At 31.7% G+C, this 24,131-nt stretch overlaps 1 protein-coding gene and 1 pseudogene across 1 annotated transcript; one reads left to right on the forward strand and one right to left on the reverse strand.

The window, feature by feature from the left end:
* The first annotated feature begins 6,515 nt into the window (after positions 1 to 6,515).
* LOC128180492 (uncharacterized) lies at positions 6,516 to 7,576 on the forward strand (annotated as a pseudogene).
* A 56-nt stretch (positions 7,577 to 7,632) lies between these two features.
* Positions 7,633 to 22,495, reverse strand: LOC128179309 (uncharacterized). The gene is made up of 2 exons (XM_052846709.1): positions 22,419 to 22,495; positions 7,633 to 10,013 (listed from the first exon to the last, which is right to left on the reverse strand). Exon 2 carries the CDS (start codon positions 9,978 to 9,980, stop codon positions 8,157 to 8,159), a length of 1,824 nt encoding a protein of 607 aa, XP_052702669.1. The 5' UTR covers positions 9,981 to 10,013; positions 22,419 to 22,495; the 3' UTR covers positions 7,633 to 8,156.
* Between the last annotated feature and the right edge of the window lie 1,636 nt (positions 22,496 to 24,131).

Raw genomic sequence — 24,131 nt, forward strand, 5'->3', positions numbered from 1 at the left:
ATTTGAAACGCACACAGCAGGATCCACCTACTTTTAAAATCACTAGCCAAAGTTAAACTAAACGTCGCATGCTCAGTCTACATTATGACGTCATGTCTTGTACGTAAAGCGTACAAGTTTTGTCTTCGGAAACAGCCGAAGAGAGTTACGTGATTCCGACAAAATTTTATTTCTTCTTTCATTTAATTTATATCTCGACTACCGATAATAAAAAGTGAATACTTTATTCGGTATTTATATAAAAGATCAGTTGCTTGATGTTAATGTTTTTATTTTCCATCTGATAATTTGATAAGATATACGTAGAACTAATCGTATTTCTTGATTGAAGCACTATTGAAACGTATCTGTTTTTAACTTTAATTTTTACCCTCAATTGAAGCATCGGAAAGTATAAAATCGAGTTTTGGAGCAATAAACATCAATAAGTGCCAGTCAATCGATGATCAAACTAACTTTTTAAAAACAAAATGGCAGTCAATATGGCGGCGCCGAGGGCTGGAAGAATTTTTTTTTAGCCCTTAGTACCCCCGATTCAACTCTCAGTTTTCACTTTTCTTATATATACGTGTTACCATTAATCCTCGCTTCGCGCGCGGGCTTTGCCCGCCTCTCGCTGCGCTCGGTATAATTTTCAGAAATTGTAAGATTAAACGTTTGTATATAGATTAGAAAAGCCAACTTGCAACCCAGATATACGTCATTTGAATTTATGGAACAATGCAAAATCGATACGTTGTGTTATCAGAGGAAAAGACAGTGATGTAAATATTATCTATCACAGCTACTTGAATTATAGCTGGCCTTAGATAATCTTACCAATGCATTTTAAAGCAGTTTTTTAAGTTAAAAGGAATCATCAGAGAATAGAAATAAAACTTCTTAAATCTGTTGAAAAATTACCCTTGGTATAAATTTTATTACTCTCTGTCTTAATATTTTAAGCTGGAAAAGCACCTATGTGGATAAATTTAGAATCAATTCAACTAAAGGCGTATCGATTTTTAATATTGTTGCTACTTTTTGTATTCCAACGCTCCGCTTGAATCACAGTATTTATATTTTTAATAAATAATACCTTACGTTACTAGATATGACAATGTTTTATAAAATGATAAGAAATTAATGAAATAATTTATTTTGATCAACGTATTAAAAGAAAACAGTTCAAAAACTTTTTTGTAAATACTCTATGCAATGGCTCTTCAATTAACACAGCATTTGCAAAATGATAATCGGAGTTATTTCATTATTTTTTTTTATATAAATGCGGTAAGTGCATTTTGTTTTTGAGATTTGATTTTCGGGAAACGAAAGAATATCTTATGTATTTCTTGAACTAATTAAATTAATGTAACAATATATTTTTTTTGCGAAAATAATTGGCAATTAGCTCTATAAAACATACAGAGAGTAACTTCCATAAGATACTTACTTTCTGTCAATGACGTTTCTTTTATATCTGAAACAATTTAAGCTATCAAAATATAAAGTTACCTATATTAGACTAACCTTTATGCAATGAGAATTGTAAGTTGAAATGTAATACCGTTCTGTTGATAAAAGTCCTCTTCCTTCAACACATTCTAGGCAATAGTGTGGACGATGATAATACGAAATTGATTTAACCGATCAAAAAATCGATTTTCATGCTTTTTATGTCTTGTTCGTGTGATAAGGATATTTGTTTGCATTAACTACTGGAAACATTAGAACGTAGCCAAGTAAAATACAACGCTCTAATATTTCATAAAAAAAGAAATCATGTGATCAAATTTCGTAAGGCCAGAAGGTCTCCTCAGAGATTTGATAATGCAGCTATTAAGTTCATACTATTTTGAACTTTTTAACATTGCAGTTCACTTCTCATATAGTAGTATCGATTGTTAAAGTTTTGTGTACAGTTAAAAAAACTGAGTTGATCTAAACATAATTTCTCATAAGTTATAAAATCATAATCAATTTAACCTCTGAAGATTTCAAAAAATATGGTTTACTTTTGCAGATGCCTTATTAGTCACTAGGGAAGGATAGCCGCCCCTCCACCGGCAAATTTACTAATAAATTATTGACGTGTCGGATTATGTTCGTAACTTTTACAAAAATGACTGTAATCACAATATTATCTTTTCTTAAAATGAGTCTATTTTTGTGTTTGATCGGTGACCACATTTGAATTTTTTTAACTGCGATATTATATAAGTCGAGTACTTGCTAGCTTTAACTTTTCTAAAGAGTGTATCTCTTCCTTCAATATACTTTATTTTTAAGCGAGATACAGACGTTCATTAACATTTAAACCTCTTTAAAGGTATTCTGATCAATCTATTTTACTTTTAATTTGATGTATCTATTCTAATCCTTTTTTCTCTAGTGCTACAGTTATACATAGTTAATTGTTTTGTCCCACCTTCTAACTCTTGTCAACAAATTCATGTCATGTTTACATTATATTCATCGGTTGATCTGTAATTCAAATACAATAAAGCAAAAAATAATTCTAAAGAATATAATTGGAGTAAATATATCACAAATTTGATATCATAATCTGATATATGAATGATATCAACAACGTATCAAAATGATATAACTTACATTTTTATCGGAAGTACCTTTGAAACTTACCTCAATTTATATTTAATCTACTGTAATAAATATTTAATTCCTCCCATTTGAATTTGAAAACAGATCATAGCTTACCTGTAATATAAATCGTTTGTTCTCTATCTGTTATCAGTAAGACAACACCAGGTCTAACTGTATTTTACTTGAAAGTTTTCAAAATTTTGGTCAAGTGGGAAGACACCCATGAAATTTAGAGTTAGATACCTTGTGTTATCACTAATCTGTATGGTAATTTATTATTTCAGAAACAACTGGTACAGAAATTCCTGAGGTATACAAGGCCATCCCAGTGAATAAAATAAAATTAAAGAAAGAAATAACTCCTATGTTTGCCTAAAATTTGCTTATTTCATGCCCTATCTAAAACATTTACATCAATAACCCATACTTTTGGTTTTATTTTCTGAATTTATCAGATTTTACCGACACGTCAGTTATAATTTGAGTAAAAGTTTGAGACTTTAGATTATCTGAAAGCAGCGTTCTCTTTGTGAAAAAAGGTGATGAAATAGTGAACTTTTTTAAATAATAGCTTTAATTTAATATATTATAAAAATATATTAAATGAATTTTATGCCATGGTTCATTCTGATAAAAATAATAAAAGAACAAAGCGGTTTATCTGTAAATTTTTAGTTTTTTTTGCACTTTTAGTAAAGAAAGGTAATGTTAATTGCACCGAAGCGCCCAAAGAAGCATATAGCTGTAAGTGTACAAATTTAAAAATACTTTAAATTTTTTTAAAGACTTTTGATAGCAGGATGCAACCTCTCAGTGAAATATATACATGTAGTAACATGCAACTTTTCGTTAGTAAACGCTTTTCAAAACAATGCTTCTATTTTATAAACAAATTTATACGAATTTAGTTTTAACACAGTAGCAGAAGAGATAATTTTGAACCAATTCAACAAAACTAATTAATATGTATTCTCGGCCAATTATTTGCAAAATTACTTTTTAAATGATTTTACAAACCGATATTTTTTATATATGGCATTTCGCTACGTTGCGCGAAGTCGTCCTATTCTTACATCTGATAACCATCAAAGAAAATTTCGTTGATCAACTATCGGAACATATTAGAACATGTAAATACTTTTAAACAGATATTATCAGGAATTTTAAGAATTATATTGAATGCATATATTGCAATCAATGTAGGGTTGTGAAGAGAAAAATGTTACTTTTATTTATGAAACTCTTTCAAGGCAGAAACAATTGATACAAAGCCAGTTATGATCAGTTATGATCAGGTTGCTGCTCAGATGAGTTCTATGGCCCCTTGTACAATGATGTGAGAAAAATGATAAACATATCAAAAATATGTGACCTACTTTATCATACATCTGTGATTAACTACAGTCAATTATAGGTTTTTGATAACTTTTCCAACTTAAAAATGAGTAGGCTCTGTGACAGTCCAAGGCTAGGCTTTATTTGAGAAAGACCTACTTTCAACAAGAAAACGTTTATGTAACGTTATATTTGACCCCAACATGATTTTGGATAGAAGTCAGTAATGGTAAGTGGTTTATGTTTAGTATTTGTAAACTTTAATAAATACTTATGATATTTTCTGATAATTGTGACATCTGGCTATTTCTTCCTTTTGAACTTATAATATCTTATTTATGCAAGCATGTACTTTCTAAAATATCCCAGTAATTCATAGTCTTGATATCTAAGCTATAATATTTCATTTCTAATATATGTGAAAGGTTAGGTATGACATGGGGTGAAGACGAACAATGTCTAAATTCAAAAATCCAAAGCAGGAGTAGATCAAATACAGACCTCTTAAAAAATAGAGGTAGGATCCCAGGAAAGTTCAACATAGCGAGTGCTCGCCAGCGCTGGCCAAAATTTGTGTTGCGGGTATGAATATAGGGAATTTTAGCGAACGCTCGCGAGCACTGTTGAACACACCTCTGACGCTATGGAGTAGTGAGCATCCTCTGCTGACCATTTATTGTAGTTGTTTTATTTATGTAACAAGTAGTTAACGCGGCCGAGTACAGATCGAGGACGCACGCTTTCGCGCAGCGTTTCATTTGTATTGTGAAGTTATCTTTTTGCTTGGTTGACGCCATGGCGCGATAGTTTTAACTGCAGATATTCAGCAATATCAGTTGAAAATAGTTCGTTTGATTGGTAAAATTGATATTATAATGTGGAATAAACATTAATGTCTCGACCTATAAGCTATATTTGGGCTCGGGTCGAAAACGTGAAGAGGGTTCAGCAAGCCTAGCCTTCTGTCACGTTTTCTTAACCCGCCTAAATATAGCTTAATTCATATATTTTAAGACAGTTACCATGTATTTTATATTAATGACCCTAATATGTGATGTTATATATTTTTATAGTACTTAAATATGTCTGAATGTTTTAATGGTAGTATAAAGTTCACCATTTCCACCTTTGTCAAATAAAAAATAGCCATTATCTGACAAATCTTGTAAATTGGGCATACAAAGAAAAACTTTGATGAAACCTATGGAACAAACCAGGAGGTAAATGGTTTTTTATTTGACCATTTGATGCCTTTTAGCATGTGTAGAACAGAAAAAGAAATCCCTAGTGCAGAAGTTTAAAAAAAAATGTAAAAAATGTGCAAAATCGACACATTTCAAGCAAACTCCTATAGGGTCCTATGTTAAATAAACAAACTGTGAGGTGACCCATTAAACAAATGGTGTGGTTAATGTTTGGGTTTTTTTTATCTTAGAAAATAATCATATCAGAAGAAATTCATGTTAAAAAAAATCATTCAAAAATCTAGGACAGAACAAATTAGACCCGGCCTCGTTTAAGAGTACCAAAGCAATTAAAAGCATGTTATATTTTATCTTTTTTAAAATAGGTATCTTGAAATAATGCAATAAAAAGAGGGCTATATCGAAAATTAAGTTAATTTAGAGTTTCTTCATCATTTTCTATCATTATGGGGTGCTGTTGCAACGCTAACAGACAACATGTTTGTGTCATTAGCGTTTATCTATCTATCAAGTAAATATCTATCTATCTATCTATCTATCTATCTATCTATCTATCTATCTATCTATCTATCTATCTATCTATCTATCTATCTATCTATCTATCTATCAAGTTTCAATATTAATGCAGAACTTGTACAAATAAATACAGGCACATGTTTTAATAAAAACAAGCATTCTGAGAGTATTGCATAAGCAATACACGTCCCCTACCGGTCTGTAGAAATTTTTGAAAACAATGCACTTTTTTGCAGAATATCATTCTTACCGTCTTCTGTACCCCGAATCAACAGACAAACCCGATAACGAACCCGATTGCAATTATACAAAAAACCCTGTCGATTAAATTAACAACACAATGCTTGAAACTATTTTATAGAACTTATTTGTTTGTTAGAAACAATAAAAGGAATGGTCCAAGTGATGCACAATATTATTACTGACTACATACTTTCCTCGTTTACTCAATAAACACCGAACCCGATACCGAACCGAACATTAAAAAATTAGAATATAAAAAATTAATTTTCTCGAAAAAATGTCAACCAGACGCTATAAAAATGTAAACTTGATCTGTAGTTTGACTTTTTTAAGATGTTCAGCAAATTTCATGTTATTCCTCAAACGCATAAAGAAAAGAAGCGTGGAAAACTGAAGTAAGACAGACAGACGGACGGACGGACGGACGGACAGACAGACGGACAGACGGACAGGCAGACGGACTGACGGACGCAGAGGAAATCTATAGTCCCCTCCGGTGAAACAGGTAGGGGACTAATAACATATTACTAATGCTGCGCAAATTCAGGGATGCCATAAAAGACAGTGACTGCCTTCATTTTCACAATTTTGTATCATAAAAGGGTGTAACTGCAACGCTTAAAGGGTATATGCAATGCAAACTCGTTTTTTTATATTTTGTTACACTCAAAGAGATAAGACGATAGAAAAAAACCGCATCGAAATCCGTTCGATATTAACGGAGTTACAGCGCTTCAAATTCGTCTATTTATACCTGAACCGGAAATCCAATTAAGCCAAATACGAAACACTCGATATAGTGGCTCTGCTTGTGTGACGTCACAACGAGGACGATGGCAGCGAATACAAGTCAACACAGCGACGAAAGCAGCGAGAGTTTAGACCTTATGATGGAAGCCGGGTCGTCCAGTTTCGAAGAAATGGAAGACAATGTACCCCTAGGCACACAGCCTTATCTGTTTGAACCTGAGGCCAGCTCGGATGAAGAAATTAACCAGCAATCTTCCCCAAATCAACCGACGAAGATCGACTAGGAAACACCGATTGGTATGTGTTTAAAAACGCCGTTGCGCATATATTTTGCCAATAAATCATTCTTTTAATCATATACAATATTTTTTAATTAAATATTTATCAGTTTCTTTCTTCATAACGTTGGTATGTACATATCCAATTGCATTTATACAAATATTTTCAAAATGGCCTCTTACTAACTTCGTCATTAATTACCAACAATTTAGCCTATACAATCGGAAGCGGTAATTATCTTGATAATAAGATAGGGTAACTCATCCAGATTATGTTGAGCCCTCAATTGGCAAACATCTTTAATTGTAATTAAATGTACATGTTATTCTCATTAATGTGGATACAACTATTATAGGTGCTCATGTGGTAACTGCCCTCCAATGTCAACCATTGAGGAGTCAGTGTGCTATCATGAGATCCCTCAAGTCATGACAGTTTTGGAGGAGGATCCTGGAAAGCCATGCATCATAGAGCACAATGGCTTTGAACCTGTGTGTCTGCACCCTTCCAGTCTGCGTACGGCGTACTACAACTACAGACAGCATTATGACAACTTGCCAGAATCCAACCAGTATGTACACTTATTTGGTAGAAAATGTATAACAAGTTTTTAAAATTAACAAATACGGATGTAGATTTTCGCTTATTTTAGTAAGTCTTAGGGCTGCGGTGCATTAAAAGTAAAATTACAACTTTGGTAAAAATCTTCTCCAAATCATATGATAAATGTATACCCCTTGGAGTTCTTGTTCATATATATTATAAATCTGTCATCAATAAAATCATACATCATTGTTTCAAAGCATAGCAAAGCAAAGCATTTTCTAATGTACAGTTGTTTCTATTGTTGTGCGACAGTTTTGAAACACAAAATATGTCTTTTGTCAAATAAATGTATATCCGATTAAACAATACATCGATGATTAAACATGAAAGCAATGGTTAGAATAATTGTATCATAACGAAATAATAAGTTACATGATGTACATCAACACTTTATTCTAATGATATCTTATCACACTAAGTCTGTTTAATACTAGACAGCTGTAAACATAGGATGTTTAGAATACAGCAATATTTGATTACAAGAAAACTAAGTAATTCATACATACATATCCCACAGATATATAGTTTGTTATCACATAGATTTTTGATATTCATAATTTGGATAAAAGATTGATCATACAGCTTATACCAGTGTTACAAAAAACATATTTATTCATATTTATACAAGCAGTGTGTTTACATATAATCAAGGTAATATTGAATTTTCTTCACTTTACCTGTGCCACACTCAGTCACAAAGAGGTTGTCTGTGGTGTCCACACATAAAGCCCATGGACCTTGTAAATGACAGTTGTCAATGTAGCGGAGGAACTGTCCGTCCTGATCCAGGATGTCGATACGGCGGTTGCTCATGTCTGCTGTCAGGATCCGAGCCTGGCTGTCTGTTGTGATGCCGTATGGATAGAATGATCCCTTGGTAGTAGAGGGAGGACCAGTGTAGGTAAACCGGAGTTTCCCGTCTTGATTGACCACCACTACTGCTCGTGCTCCATAGTCTGACACACAAATATCTAGGTTCCTGTTCTCACTGATGTAATTAATGCCACCAGATGAATAGAGAGGTTGTCCTTTGTCATCGTACTGAATACTTTGTTTCTCTGTAGAGCCAGAGTAACACACAACTTTTGTTTGTCTATAATCATCACTGTCCATGACAACCAGAAAGTCACCAGAGGAGGTACTACAGACACCCCAAGGTCTCCACCCCTGTAGTCTGATCACTGTCTGTATCTGTGTATTCTTCACTATGTTCACAGTTCTATCATTGTAATCAGTATAAACTAGATCCCCACTCCTTGTCACCAACATGTCCACTGGATTGTTCCCTGACATGGTATGGACTGACTTTTTTAGTTCACCCTGCAGGTTGTAGAGTCTCATCTTGTTGTCAAGCAAACCACACGTCCAGATACATTCATCTTTCACACAGGACACACTGAATAACCCTCTATGCGATGTTTTTATCTGTGTGATGACCCGTGGTACATCAATGAGCGGCATGGGCGGGAGAGAATCCATTGTGTAGCCATGTTCTTCTGTTTTGATAGATGGCGCTGACAGAGAACCAATTTGTTGATAAAGCTGTTCTTTGGTTATTTTCTGAGGGGTAAAACTTGGAAAGGAAACTGTGAGTTTAGGAGGCAATCTTCTGAATTCAACATTCCTGGATTTGTAAGCAAAGACAAGGCTGACATCATTGGAGACCAATAATTTCTTCAGATCATCAATGCTCTGTGTGATTTTAGAAATGGTTTGTGAAATTTCATCTTCCTCTTTATTTAGTACAGCAAGTAGTTTGGAGTCCATTTCATCCAGATCAGATTTCAGTTTCTGTATAGTGTTGTCTATTTCTCTGTGCAAGTCTTCTCCATGTTTGTTGATTGCTGTTGTCAATTTCTGGGAGTTATCATTCAGGTCAGCTTTTTGACCCGAGAGATTAAATGCAATTTCTTGATATTTAGGATATATGGTATTTTCTAAATCTTGTAAAACGTACTGTAAAAATTGTGTTTTATTCTTTAAATTGTCCAAAAAATCTACTACATCATGATTTTGGTGTTCATCAAAGGAAACACAGAGTTCACAAACAGGAATGTTGCATTGTTCACAGTATTGGTCACATATTGTTGTGGAATGTTTTTGACACTTAGGAAAAGATCCCCGATATTTAAATGGCACCACTTTGTGTTGTTTGGATTTATCAAAGAGATGTTTCCCCTCACAGCCTTTACACAGATGAATGCTACAATTGACACAGTGTAAAGAGGGAGCCGGGGTCTCACAGAGATGACACCGTACCACATCCTGGAGGCTGTACTCAGGGTCCAATAAAATGATTCCATATAGTTTCAAGTTGTGTTCTTTGGATTTGCCAGAAAGATGTTTTTCTTTACAGCCTTGGCACATGTATTTTTGACAAATTTCACAATGTAGAGGAGCATCTTGAGTTTTACATATATGACATTGTACCACATCCTGGAGACTGTACTCAATGTTCATAGTCAAACCACTTCCTCAAAGCTGTTAAAAAACCTGAAATGAAAAGCACTTCTTTATATTTCAAAAATTTGTGCGGTTTGATGACAGTTTATTGAATGGTGTTTGCTTAAACCCTTTTCCATGCCTATGATTAGCTGCATGCGTGAATCTGTAATTGGAAATTGTTATAGACGTTAATGTAGCAGTTGGACAATGGAAGTCAATAGATCTGATCAGGACATATACATACCCACCTCGCTAATTTTACAGTAGAGTAAAAGACCTATATTTTTATAAGTATTCATGTATATAAAAATTAAAAATTCATTGGCTACGTCTCGCGCAGTTTTTGGTCAAAATAGGGGTCATTAAAAAATTGCTAAAAACTGGAAAATTTCTAAAACTTAACTTTTATGACAACATTGTAAGAAAAGGCATGAAGATATAATGACATTGATATGGATGTATTTTTAAAAACACAGTACTTACAAATTAAAATAATTTTCAAAAATGATTTTTTTTTGGTTGACACTGCTTTTGATTTTTGTTGACAAAATCGATGAAAACTGGAAATGAGTTATCATAAATAGTCATTCCATAAACGAATCGATTTTTAAAAAATGTTTTGACAGTAAACTACATCAGAATTCAATTATGATATTTACGTTTGTGCAATTAACTGAAAAACTGAAAAAATCTGATTATTTAAGGCTGTCATCTATTTAAAAAATACTACTTATAAAACAAGCTAAATCTGTAAGTAATAAGTTATACAATGTTTATGAAAAGAACCATATGGAGCCTAATTGAATGAAAAAATATCAATATTTCGAACTAATTAAACAAAGAAAACATGTGCTTTCAGTTTGTGAATTGACACGATGTGTCACGTTCTTAATTGGAAAATGGGACGTGTGATATAAAAATAAGAGAATCAAATCAAATAGCAACGATTTGTCAAGTTACCGCTTGTAATCATAGCCAAAAGAAAGTTTTATATTAAATGTTTTTAATATGAAAGTCAGGATCAGGAAATACATAGGGAAAATGTTTGCAACAAGGTTTCTTTTTCCATGTGACATCTGTGGATTAAAACAAAAACACATCGCTTGATAGATTCTAGCTCTCACAATCATGCTTCTTCATCATAAAAAGTAAAGAATAGGCAAAAGACCCGTGTTAAACAACAGGACACATCCAAGGCAAAGATTGATTATGATACACCAGACAAATCTATAGCAATCAGCGAAGTTCCCTGCGGGGGGTGTGGCGCCTTGCTGCACTGTCGGGACCATACTGTGCCTGGTTATATTCCAAGTGAGGTATTCAAGGAGATGAAGAAAGAGGAACTATCGGAATGAAAGTGTCAAAAATGTCACAAGATGCAATAATGTGGTAGTTGATTTGCTAGACTTAGAGAACTGACATTGATTGGCATTCGGGCAACGAATGATAGAACGCATGAAATTATGAAGGAGATTCAAGATCATCGGAAATGCATGGTGATAGTGTTAGTGGATTTGTCGGTGTAACGAAGAATTTTGACCCGGGTTTGAAAATTGACCCTGGAGTCATTATTCCACGTTGAATATTGAGAGCAAAGGTGTTGAATAAAGACCCTAATCCGTTGAAAATTGACCCGCATCGCGGAATTTTGATCCTGAAAATGATTCAAAATTCAACAGCAAAGAAACACAAAGAACAAGGGGCAGTAAGCATATATTATTTGCCCAATATTTTTTAAAATTTTTAAATAAGCTCAATCATTGACATGATTTGATTTTTTTTGTCGATGGGATGTTTATTTTTCAATATATAGTCGCAAAATTGTCACCATTTTTTTTTTAGTAGAGTTACCCCTCTTTTGATCTGAGTAATTTTCCGGATATCGCGTATTCCCAATGAAATGGTCACATTCCCAACAAGAATTAGATATGGCCGCATGCGAACAACACGGTAAAATTTTAACAGATTCATAAAAATAACGAAAGAATTTTATTCTCAAAATATTTTGTTGTTGTTTACATGCGGCCACTGTTGAAAAAATAAATTATGTTGTTTTACGATGGGCGAATTTTTCGGTTCCGGTTTCGGTTTTTATGCACAGCAACGTAAACAAAAGTGAAAGTCGGACGACAGCAATATAAATGAAGGCAAAATCATTTCGTTAACTGGTAAGAATGTGTGAAAATATTATAAGACTTAAAGATACAGCTATGCATTATGAATTTAAATGGGGTATTGTAATTGATCTGCATTCTTAACCATGTTTACGAGATCGACAGCTGACCGAGCGATCGATAACTTGCATGATTGACAGTAATCGCTAACTTCACCAAGTGGAATACATTAGGCTATAGTCTTATTTCTAGTAAGTAGTTTGAAAATGTAATAAAATTTTAAAGGAAAGAGATATCGATCAGGGATGGGGTAATTGAAAAAAGTATTTGTAATTGAGTGTAATTAATTACATTTTTCAAAGTAATTGATAGTAATTTGTAATTGAGTCTGTCTTTAATTACAAGTAATTGAATGTATTTAAATACATTCCAAAAATATTGTGTATTTTCAATTACTTTTCAATTACATCTCAATTACTTTTTTTCCAAGTTTGAAATATAAAATAGGTGTCTTATAATGATAAAAAGATTTTATACATGTTTGGCATGGACTTTTGTTTATACAATAATTAAATGTCCCATAATTTTTCATATGTTTATACAGCATAACACACTGCCCAGGGCAATAGGTAAAGATCTAATTTTGTGGAGGTGTGAACTCCTCTAATACCCAAGAACCCCAATTGAGAGTCAAAATATCTCTTTCTTGTGAATTATAGCAATTATTATTTGTATGCTGATATGCTGTACTGCCGGAAGTTGTACTTTCTGAATAAACATAGTTTTATTATGTGAATAAAAATTAATTCACTATAGAGAAAATATTATTCAGAACCAAAAATGAACTCAATGGTACTGAATGAATTTAATGTTAAAGAAAATTTTTCTAGAAATTTGTGAGAAATCTGATCTGAACTGAACTGTACAACCTTTAAAAACATAACCGTACATAAAGCTCTGTATATCTTAATTAATGCTGTTAATATATGTATATGTTCTCAAGATTTGAAAAAATAAAACTAAAGTATTTGAAATGTAATTAATTACATCTATCAAAGTAATTGAGAGTAATTAATTACATTTTAAAAAATCAATGTAATTGTAATTGCAAGTAATTGATAGAATTGTCAATGTATTTGAAAGTAATTAATTACTTTTCAAAGTAATTGACCCCAACTCTGATATCGATATCGTTCATGAAACCGCTTCCGTTTACAATGAAAACTAAGATTATTAAGAACACGGCTACATTTTAAATTGCTTTTGATCAAGAGTTGATTGAATGTCAGCTATTATAATAGCTGATTGAGTATAGCATTACGACAATAGGTTGACATTTCACAACACATGGAATATTCATTTAACAATCAAAAAATCATGTTTTCAGTCTATTTATCAAATTGCCCTTTAGTACCAGGGCTATGTTAATTTGTGTTTTGAGAAAATGATACCCTAGCACCTGTCACAACTGCTATTTGTGTATTTTTTAAGAAATCTGTTATTTTTATGTTTTAAAATAGATCTACATTTTATACCTTATTGTATTTAAATTATTTAGATAATCGCTTTAATAAAAATTGGGTAATGTACATGAATATAATGGTTATATGTATATAGAATACATGTATGTTCTAAAAACCCATGGTAATATTATTTTTATACAAGCAATATCCTGTAACATGTTTATTGAAATTCTTTCTGTCATTCTTACTGTAATTGGTAAACATTTTCTTTACATACATGTAAATGTAACAAAATCAATATCCAATTACCTATTTAGTATTTACCTTCTCTACTATTGCCCTAGCTTTTCGGCCTCTAGAGGAATCCGAAACACACACAAATGATTAAAATAAATAAACGTACATGTATATATTGTTTACGCTATCGTATCGTATATAGTGATTGTCATTTCACACCATTAAGTAACACATTAATAATTGAACATGTATAAGAATATAAAATGAACATGATATTTTTAAAAATTGATTTTTTTTAAATTTAGTTTTTAGCATCTTTGACAAATGGTGAGCTTCAAGAGAGCTATGGGAATTCTGAAAACATGCATACACGGGTGACATAGATCCCATGACGTAATACTGCAGAATGAAATCTCAGTGATCTGATTGTTGCTGTTTTTCTTACTAAAGCTTGCAAAGGAATAAACAGTGCCAAGCACACGAATTATGAAAGTGATTGATATTATCTGACATGGTAAACTATGACAATCTTGATGATCTGCCGATATGGATAGTCACTACATTTCAGGAACACAATATCTTATATGGATTGAACATTTTTTTCTGGAGCCATTACTTAATTAATGCATGTGTGGTACAGCCAATGTCGCACTGGTGTGAAAGTTGATGGGGTCAGTTCTTTGATACCTTTGATACCTAAAGACACACACTCTCAATGGAAGAGCTACTCAGGACTGTGTTTTCAGCAATTATGGGTACTTCAAAAAGTAAACAAAGTGAAACATAAAAGTGACAGCGATTTTAAGTAAATGAAATTCATTGTTCCTTTTTTAGCTCACCTGAGCTGAAAGCTTAAGTGGGCTCAGCTATTCTAATCACTTTTTGTTTGGCATCCATCTGTCTGCCTGCTTTTACATTTTCGACTTCTTTTCCCGAACCACTGGGCCAATATTAGCCTAACCTTTGCACAAATCATCCTTATTTTGGTGAAGGGATTTAAGTTTATTAAAATGAAGGACCACACCTTCCCTCAAAGGGAGATATTTAAGAATTTTTAAAATTTGTTGGTACATGTTTCTTTAAAAAATCCTCTTCTCAAAAACAATTTGGCCAGAAAAGGTGATACTTGTGTGAAAGCATCCTCAGATAGTGTAGATTCAAGTTTGTTCAAATCATGGTCCCCGGGGGTAGGGTGGGGCCACAACTTTTTGTGCAAGATCTACTGTACTTATTTGTCAACATATTTTGAATTTGATATTGTACACTAGGTGCTTATTTGATAAGCTTTTGTCGCTCAGGTGAGGGATGTGCCCTCTGGGCCTCTTGTATAATGATTTATAAATCTGTGATATTTTCATTAGAACTATCATACTATTTCACCAAACTGTATAAACTTTATAGATAAAAAGTTGTTTCAGATTATGAAATGTTTAATCAATTATCTGATGTGTAATTTACTAATGCATGCACTATAAAATTATAACAAGGAGAAAAATATGCAAAAATTTAAGATTTTTTGTGATGAACACTAGTCAGTGGTTGTTATGTTTGTTAATTATGTAATGTGTGAATGTTAGAATTCACCTTCATTGAAATGAAGTATCAATTGCTTTATTAATAAAAAAAAAACCATTTTATTATGAAATTGAGTTTTAGTCATGTTAAGAAAAGAGGTTAACGTTGTGATTAATATGTGGTAATGAATGATGAACTATGTTATGATAAATTATTAAACAAATATTGTCCCATTAAATTCCCCAAATTCTTAATCTGCATTGTCTCACTCCACCGGGTTAAAATTGGGTATTTGCATATGCTGGGAAGTTTATGACTCCCATCCATTTAGCACTATGCACAGATACTAGGGATAAGCACAGGCTCTTAAGCCTTCACGGCTCGGACAAGGATTTAACTAACAACCTATCCACCCCCACCCCACCCCATCTAACCCCCAAAACTGCTTGTTAATTTTGTTAATTAAGTTTTTTTTTGTATTTCATGTAAATTATATGGGTGATTTTTTAAAAATATCACATGATTTCTTTTCATTACGGAGCAATAAGTGTTAAAAACAAATAACCACTGAAATTCATGAGTTTTTGTGCAAAAATTAATATTTGAATTTAATTTTTTACTGCAAATTCAGATTTTGGTCATTTAATTTCTATCTGCAGTTTTTTCTTTGACTTTATTGTGTTATATTCTACACTCATTTTAATACCATATAAAAGAAGCATACATATCCATACAGTACATAAATATTCTATTCAAAAGGAACTGGTATATAACATTTCCTTAAATCTTTTTTGTTTGATAGAAAAAAAACCTTTTTATCTCAAAATTGAAGTTTTAGTCATTTTTTGGGTAAAGATTATGTTTTCCTCTGACTTTTTTATTTTATTGTAGTAGGAATCACCAGCTATTATCTGATATAATTTTGAAAAGACAAGATATTTAAAAAATCCAGAAATTAGTGATTTTTTGGCTTTTTTCCTATTCTTGCCCTCAAAATGACAAAAATGTATATTTTCATTAAAATATGGCTTAAATAGGGTTAACAGATCATAATTTACTAAAAAATAACCATAAAATGTTTTCAATGCATTTGGCAAATTTTTGGTCTTAATGCCCCTTTTTCTTTACAAATCAATATATACCGGTATAACTTTAGTTATTTTAATGAAAGTTTCTCAGTTTTATAGCAAAAAATGATTAATTTTTAAACTTACGTATTATTTCTTTATATATGTAAAAACTATTTTATTCAAAATAAACTTTGAGTGTATAAGAGTGTTTTGTCTGGTATCTCTAATTTAAACAATGTTTTTTTTTAAGTATTTTTGTATACATGGTTACACGTTAAACTATTCAATTCAGTAAAACTATTTTTTTTTAAATTCGCTTTATAAGTGTACAAATATAAATCATTTTAAAAAAATTACAAAATGTTGTTGAATTTTGGTTTTACATTCACCCGGTAAATTAAAATTTTGATATTGTTCTGGGTTGGTGTAAATACAAAATAAACAGTATGTCGATTTGTGAATTTTCTGTTTGCACCCACTCTGTTTGTAAAAAAATGTAATTATCTGAATTTTGCATTCACATCCATTCAGCTAATAACAGTTTACAAAATGATGATACGCTAACATGTACTTTCATTAACAATGCTGTAGTAACTATATGTCTAGATAGTCGATATTTTTAGGGATTTTTTTTATGTGCAGTTATGATAACTTCGGGTGTAACTAAATACATAATCAAAATGATAATTTTCTCTAGCCATAAACAATTCTGCCTTATGGAATCTGTAGTAAGTAAACAATTCAATTTCATAACAGAATGACAAAAAGTAATAGTTTCTTAATTGCTTTGATTACAGAACTTTCACATAAAACGAACACTAAATGTTTTCTTTAATATAATTTGGTAAATTTAATTTTTTAAATAAAGAGACATGTATGTAGTAGAAGATGATACAAGAGCGTTAAAATAAATGGTCGCCCTTTCTATAACAGACGCTTACAGTATTAATTTAATTCAAACGTTTTTTATTTAAATTCAAATTTTACAATTTTATTGATATCAAAAATCAGAAGTACCATACTGTAAAACTAAAAAATAGTTAATAGTTAATATGAAAAGGTACACTTTTTTAAGTTGTTTTAAAAAGCTCGTCTCTTTGTTGAGTGTATTTTGGACATCCAAGAAAAAAAAATCATATTTCCTTCAGATTAAGACCCACAGTATAAGCATCGACTCTCAACAATTAACAAAACCTTAAATAAGTAAGAATTTCATTTAGATTACTAGCTTTATTCCGTAGTTTACCTAAAATAATATTTTCTTTCCTATTGCCCAAACTGGAGTGTTTGTAAGCTATAGTTGTATTTTGTTTTTTAAGTTTTAACTTAAAGATGGATACAGTTTATGAAATTTTCGTTTGTACATGAAGATTATTCCATAATTTACATGTAGTCTTAACAAAGCTATTTTCATAAGTAGTCCGATATAGTGGTAGACAGGAAAAAAGGTCATTCGACCTAAGATTATATGCATGTTCGTTTGAAAATATGATTGAATTAAATCGAACATGTATTTTGGTGCTAAACCATTATCAATCTTGTAGAATAGAACTAATTTATGTTTATCCCTTTGGGATTGTAATGTTTCCAAACCAAGTTCACTATATAAAATGATATTTAAGCAATTCAGAGTTTTCCATGATAGAGTTGCCCCACACAAAATCACTTCATCCCAATCTAGGTCTTATAAAAGCCGAACTTTATCAAGTGTTTCTCTATCAAGTATATACTTGAGAAATCTTAATCTATTTAACTTGTTTTGAATGTTTTTCATACATGCCATTACAATGTTTAAATCAATGAACCTCCACCTATACATGAAGATGCAAGCCTACTTTTTTTTTTTTTAGATTTCTTTGTTTTCATTTTTACTGTAGAGAGTATACGTTATTAATTATGACAAAATATATGACCTCAGTTTTAAGTGTTTCTAATTTAGAGGTAAATAATGGAATTAAAAACTCAAAATAATAAGAGATGAATTATTTTGTTTGAAAATAAACTATGATTATGTACATGCAGAGAGTTGGCTGGTGCTTCAAAAAAGTTTATCTGGCAAGTTTTTGAAAAACTATTGGTAAATCGTATGAAATAAATAAAAACTGCTGCAACTTGTTGGATAAATGTATGAGAACCATTCATTTATCATTTCGTCAGGGAAGTAATCTGACTTCTTCAAATTAAGCAGTACCTGATGTTATATATTTCTGTCTGAATACAAATAAATATACCCTTTACCTAATAAAACAGTATAGAGGTTTTTTTTTTAATTATTAGAAAAATATACAACGCAGTTGCCTGTCGAATGGAGCTGTGTTGAATTGACTGAATTGTAACGATAACGGTCAATATTTATTAGATAATGTTTGTCAGAGATTATGACAAGTTTAAACATTAAATTCTGTCGCACGAGGGAATGATAATCAATTCTATGTCAAAAACTATTATAGCCCGACTAGCCCGTTCCATTTCGAAGAAAACGGTTATCTTCTTAGTTTCATTTACAAAGTATTGTAATAATAAATGGATATCATATTTTCAGTCTCAAAATTAAATAAATAATCGGACATATCAACCAACAATAAATCAGCCACGTCCGCATATGTATCGGACAGTATGGAAATTTTAAAACTGAAACTTTCAAATATCAATATCAAATATCAAAGTTAAGAAAAAAAATTTCATACCATTGAAAAATGACCCCAGGTATAAATTTCACGATTTTGGTCTCAATTTTCAACGTTAAATAATTACCCGGGGTCATTATTCAACGTTGAAAAATGACCATATGGTCAATTTTCAACTCGGGCCAAAATTGTTGTTACACCGACAATAGAGAATAGTTTTCCTTCCGACTTATTCCGTCAACTGATACCGTCTAAGAAGCCAAGCTTAGCGATCGGGAATAAGGTTAACATTATTCCGCAGACCATCCCGATTATCTCGACAAACATGTGACCTTGTTAAGTGCCAAAACCGGATTTGGTGTTGAGACTCTGATATCAAAAATTTACAAGATTGGGGCATGTCAGATTAACAGCACCAGTATAAGGGAACAAAAGATGCATGTCAAATAAAATTATAGATTATACATAAACATAACGCAATATTCATGTGACAAACTGGTGTATCATAAAAAAACAAAACAAACTACAGATCAAATTCATTTGATTAATTACCAAATTGAATTTATTTGATTTCCATGATACACTTTGTACACTGAAAATACAGATAGAAATTAACATTGATTTTTATTAAAGGCATTTTTTCATCATTCATACTGATACAAATAAATCCACGAAGTAGCTTTCCAGGCTTAAACTTAAGTTAAACAATTAACACTTTATATTTGTATAAATGTGATAGAAAATAAGAATAACACTTTATATGCTACATTTGATTAAAATTAGGACTATACTTCCGATTAATAGTCTTACGCATATGCGAAGAAAAATGTGATTTGAATTACTATTATGTAACTGTATAAATGTTTTACTTTCAAGGCAAACATTTAAGAGTAACGTGTTAAGTAATCTTCCTTGATTGAAGATTCATATGAGGTTGCCATTGCCTAGAAAATAAAATTGTGCAAGGCGCAGTGCGTGCGCAATAAGTAAATTTGTCGGATGACTCCTATAGACACAAAAATATGTATTTCATAAAAAAAAAAACAATTTATTTTCTTACAGTTTTTAATATAAATTGTATTATCAATATATTATTTCATGCCATTAAAAGCTATTCTTTTTCTTCCGACTTCATTTGTCTTAAAGTTGAACGGTTACAATATTGTTATTATTTCTTGGTAGAGTGAGACCAAAAGCTTTCTAGACCTCAAGGAAGAAAGAACTTTCAGAGCTTCAATACCATGTTGGCAACCTTGTCTGACAAGACAAAACAAGCTCGTATCATGAAAGGAAAGACAATCCTTGTCAGAGATTTCAATCTTAAAAGAGCAAAATGTTCAACAAATCACACAAGACAACAATAATTGAGAAGCCAAAAGTGAATGTTCCATAGAGGAATCTGCAGTTCATAAAGCATGCCACCGTCTCCAATAACGAAAGTTGCAGAGGCAAATGCTTCTCTATTAGATTCATTTTCTCTGTTAAGGGACAAATGATCAAAGACTTTTGTAAAATCTCCATCTTTGACATTGATTATCATAGTAGAGAATACAAAAAACATAAAAGTATTTTATTCATCTAAATCTGAATTTCTCTATTTTTTTTTCAGAACGAAGCTGTTTAAGTGAATTGGAACAGAAATTACATCCGATTGACGTTCAAATTACACGTGAACATATAGAAACATTTACGATTACCAAATGCAGCAGTGGGACTGGCCATTTAAGAACACTTATCAAATTCAAACTAAATGTTATTACAATTAGGCTACCAGTAGTGAAACAAGCAGTGTCAGAATATGACAACAATGCTTCCAACCTAAACTCAAACGATTTGGAAGATAACATCTTGAATAAAATTCCAGCTGACATTAATATCACACGACAATGATCTGAAATCCTCAGTCTGAACTTACATTCACTTAGAACAATAACAACATCGTCCCAAATGAGAAAGAGTTGGATTTGACCCTGTAATTTCAGCTCCATTAATCAACAAAAGTAATGTAAGTGTACTTCTGAATTACTTATCCCAATACAGATGTAAAATACTAACAACATTTTGTTCTCGAAGCATACATTCTCTTTTTTCCCCTTAGTTCTTGTTTAACATATTAATTGATACTACACTTTTTTTGGTTGAAACTTTTCTAACTTATTTCGTAAGATTGTTAAATAAACAGAATCTGATGACTATTTCTGTTGACAAAATCAATGTTAGTCATAGTGTTATTGCAATAAAAGAAGTGTTTTAAGTGCAAACACTCTCCACAATTTTTTTCCGCAAAACATGTCTTTCTACACCTTAAATAAATAAAGATATCCAAATGCTTCATCAAAAAAGTATAAACCTTTTTTGGATGGGAGTATTTTGAAATATGTGCCTACATGTACATGTATTCTGTGCTTTTTAATATTAGTAATAATAGAGTATAACCATTTTTATTTTTCATTTTGGAAGCAATAATTTAACTTTATCCCCACATTTTCACCACTTTTGCACACACTCACCATTCGAAGGTATACTAGTGACTAATATATATTTATATATTAAACACACAAGCAAGAGCTATAAGTTACAGTCTTATCGATATGGTTTTAAGCTTATTTTGCATGCATGTACAATAAGTAGGGAGGAAATTAAAAATAGTCATTTTAATCTTACATGTAATAGTAAGAATAAAAAAAAAAGTATACTGTAAAATAATCTATGTAGATATTGCATAATTTCAAATCATTACATTTGAAAATCGGAAATTACACACCTACAAAATGGGTCCGGATAAATGGATACAACGTATGCACTACATAGTATATACATTGTAGCAAGCAACAATAAACAAAATCAATTCTCTCCAAAAGTAAAGACCGATTATGGGTTGAAGCTCTTTCTCACACATGTACACACACGCGCGTGCACGAACGACAATGATAAACAAAATCAATTCTCTACAAAAGTAAAGACCGATTATAGGTTGAAGCTCTTTCTCACACATGTACACACACGCGCGTGCACGAACGTAGCGCACATGCACGTAGTACACACACACAAACACACACACACACACACACACACACACACACACACACACACACACACACACACACACACACACACACACACACACACACACACACACACACACACACACATTCTTTGATCTAAGTTGACAATTGTCAAAATGTCACAAAGTTCACAATATGATGCAATATTTATGTGTAATTAATTCCGCAACGATCGCACCGTAAATCAATTTAATTAAAATCCTCTTAACAATTCCCGAAATGAAAATGCTTGACAATAACTTAAAAAAACATTCGTAAAGTAACTTCTAGAAAACATTTACTTTCGGGTATTTAAGTTTCTTTTCTGATCGTAAATAAACAATATAGCTATCAAAATATAATGTTACGTATACTAGACTTACCTTCATGCAATGAAAATAGTATGTTGAAATTGAATGCCGTTTCGTTGTTTAAGGTCGTGTGTAGTCTTCCTTCAACACAGTTTACTCAACATGTTTTATGTCGTTTAATACTTGAATGGGCCAATTGACTTAACCGATAAAAAATTGATTGTTCAGGCTTTATATGTGCTATTCGTGTGATAAGAATTTGTTTGCATTAACTTCTGGAAATATCAGAAGGTAGCCAAGTAAAATACAACGCTCTAATATTAAAAAAAAACAGTGGTCCATGTGATCAAATCTCGTAAAGCCAGAAGGGTCTCCTCAGAGATTTAATAAGGCAGCTATTAAGTTCATACAATGTTAACTTTTTAACATTGCAGTTCACTTCTCATATTGTAGCATAGATTGTTATAGTTGATGGACCCGGTGTCAAGCCCATGGGTGTTTACCGTGTTGTACCCTTATGTGTGTGTGTACGACGTCACCAATATCAGTGCAGATCAAAACTCCACTCCTATGTGAAATTATAGTTATCTTTTTGATTAAACACTTAAGTCAAATTTACCTGAACTTAATTGCACTACGTTACTAACACCTGTGTTTACTAATATTAATTTATTTTGTTTATATGTATCAAGCAATTTGTTTATGATAATAAACCATACTATATACCCTTTCCTAATCTCTTACTATCTTTCTGTATTTCACTTAAGACTAATATACAAACAATGTTGCAATCTGATCAACAATATTTAAAACGGCATGAACATATTCAAATATTTATAAAAAGATAAGCTCCAAACTATAGCAGATATTGATCAAAAAAGGATTAAGCCATCATTCAGCTCCAATGTTTGCTGAATTTCTCATCTCCATTAAACTAATGATGTATTTTTGCTTTCAAAACATTTCTGCTATAGCGTGTTATTAATATTCTTTTAAATAAGCACAAAGTGCAAAAATAGAAATGAAGCATTGTTCAAAGTAGTCTTCACTTATTTTTGTGGATCTTTTTTACACTAAGGAAAAAGGTCCCCGATATCTACATGTTAATGATACCACGTGTATTATTTGAATGTATCAGAGAGATGTTTTCCCTCACAGTCTTCACACAGGTGTGTGTTACAAATGAAAGGAGGAACGGGGCTCACAGAGATGACACCGCACCACATCCTGGAGGCTGTACTCAGACTCAATGGTAATATACTTTATTTATAGATATTTGAAATCGTAAAATGTAAGGCGATTTTTAATATTTTCATTTCTTACATTTTGCAGATTTTGATGGATAAGCATTTGAAACTCCTGTTTGCAATAAACAATTTTAGTTTTTTAGTTGCATAATTGTGAGAACAGTGAACAAGACTTTAATGGTGAGTGAAAACATATTGATCGGAAAGGACTTAGCTCTCTTTTCACACAATGTGGCTACGTTGCTTTTGTCCATCTTTATCCATATTCTTTACAAATGAATAAGATATCAACATTAACACATACACATACTTGGGTTGTACAATAAATTGTGATTTACATAAATTTGAGAGTCTATCTAAACATAATGTCACAGATGCAATAAAATCATAATCAATTTAACCTCTGAAGATTTAAATAAAAACTAGTAGGCTAATTGTTCTCGAACAATTAGAGGTCTTTCCACCTAATATTTTTAATGAATTGCTAGATTGCGGAATAAGGTATACAAAAAATTATTATACCTATGATACATGTTAT

This window comes from Crassostrea angulata, chromosome 4 (genome assembly GCF_025612915.1).
Source record: "Crassostrea angulata isolate pt1a10 chromosome 4, ASM2561291v2, whole genome shotgun sequence".
Lineage (NCBI taxonomy): Eukaryota > Metazoa > Mollusca > Bivalvia > Ostreida > Ostreidae > Magallana > Magallana angulata.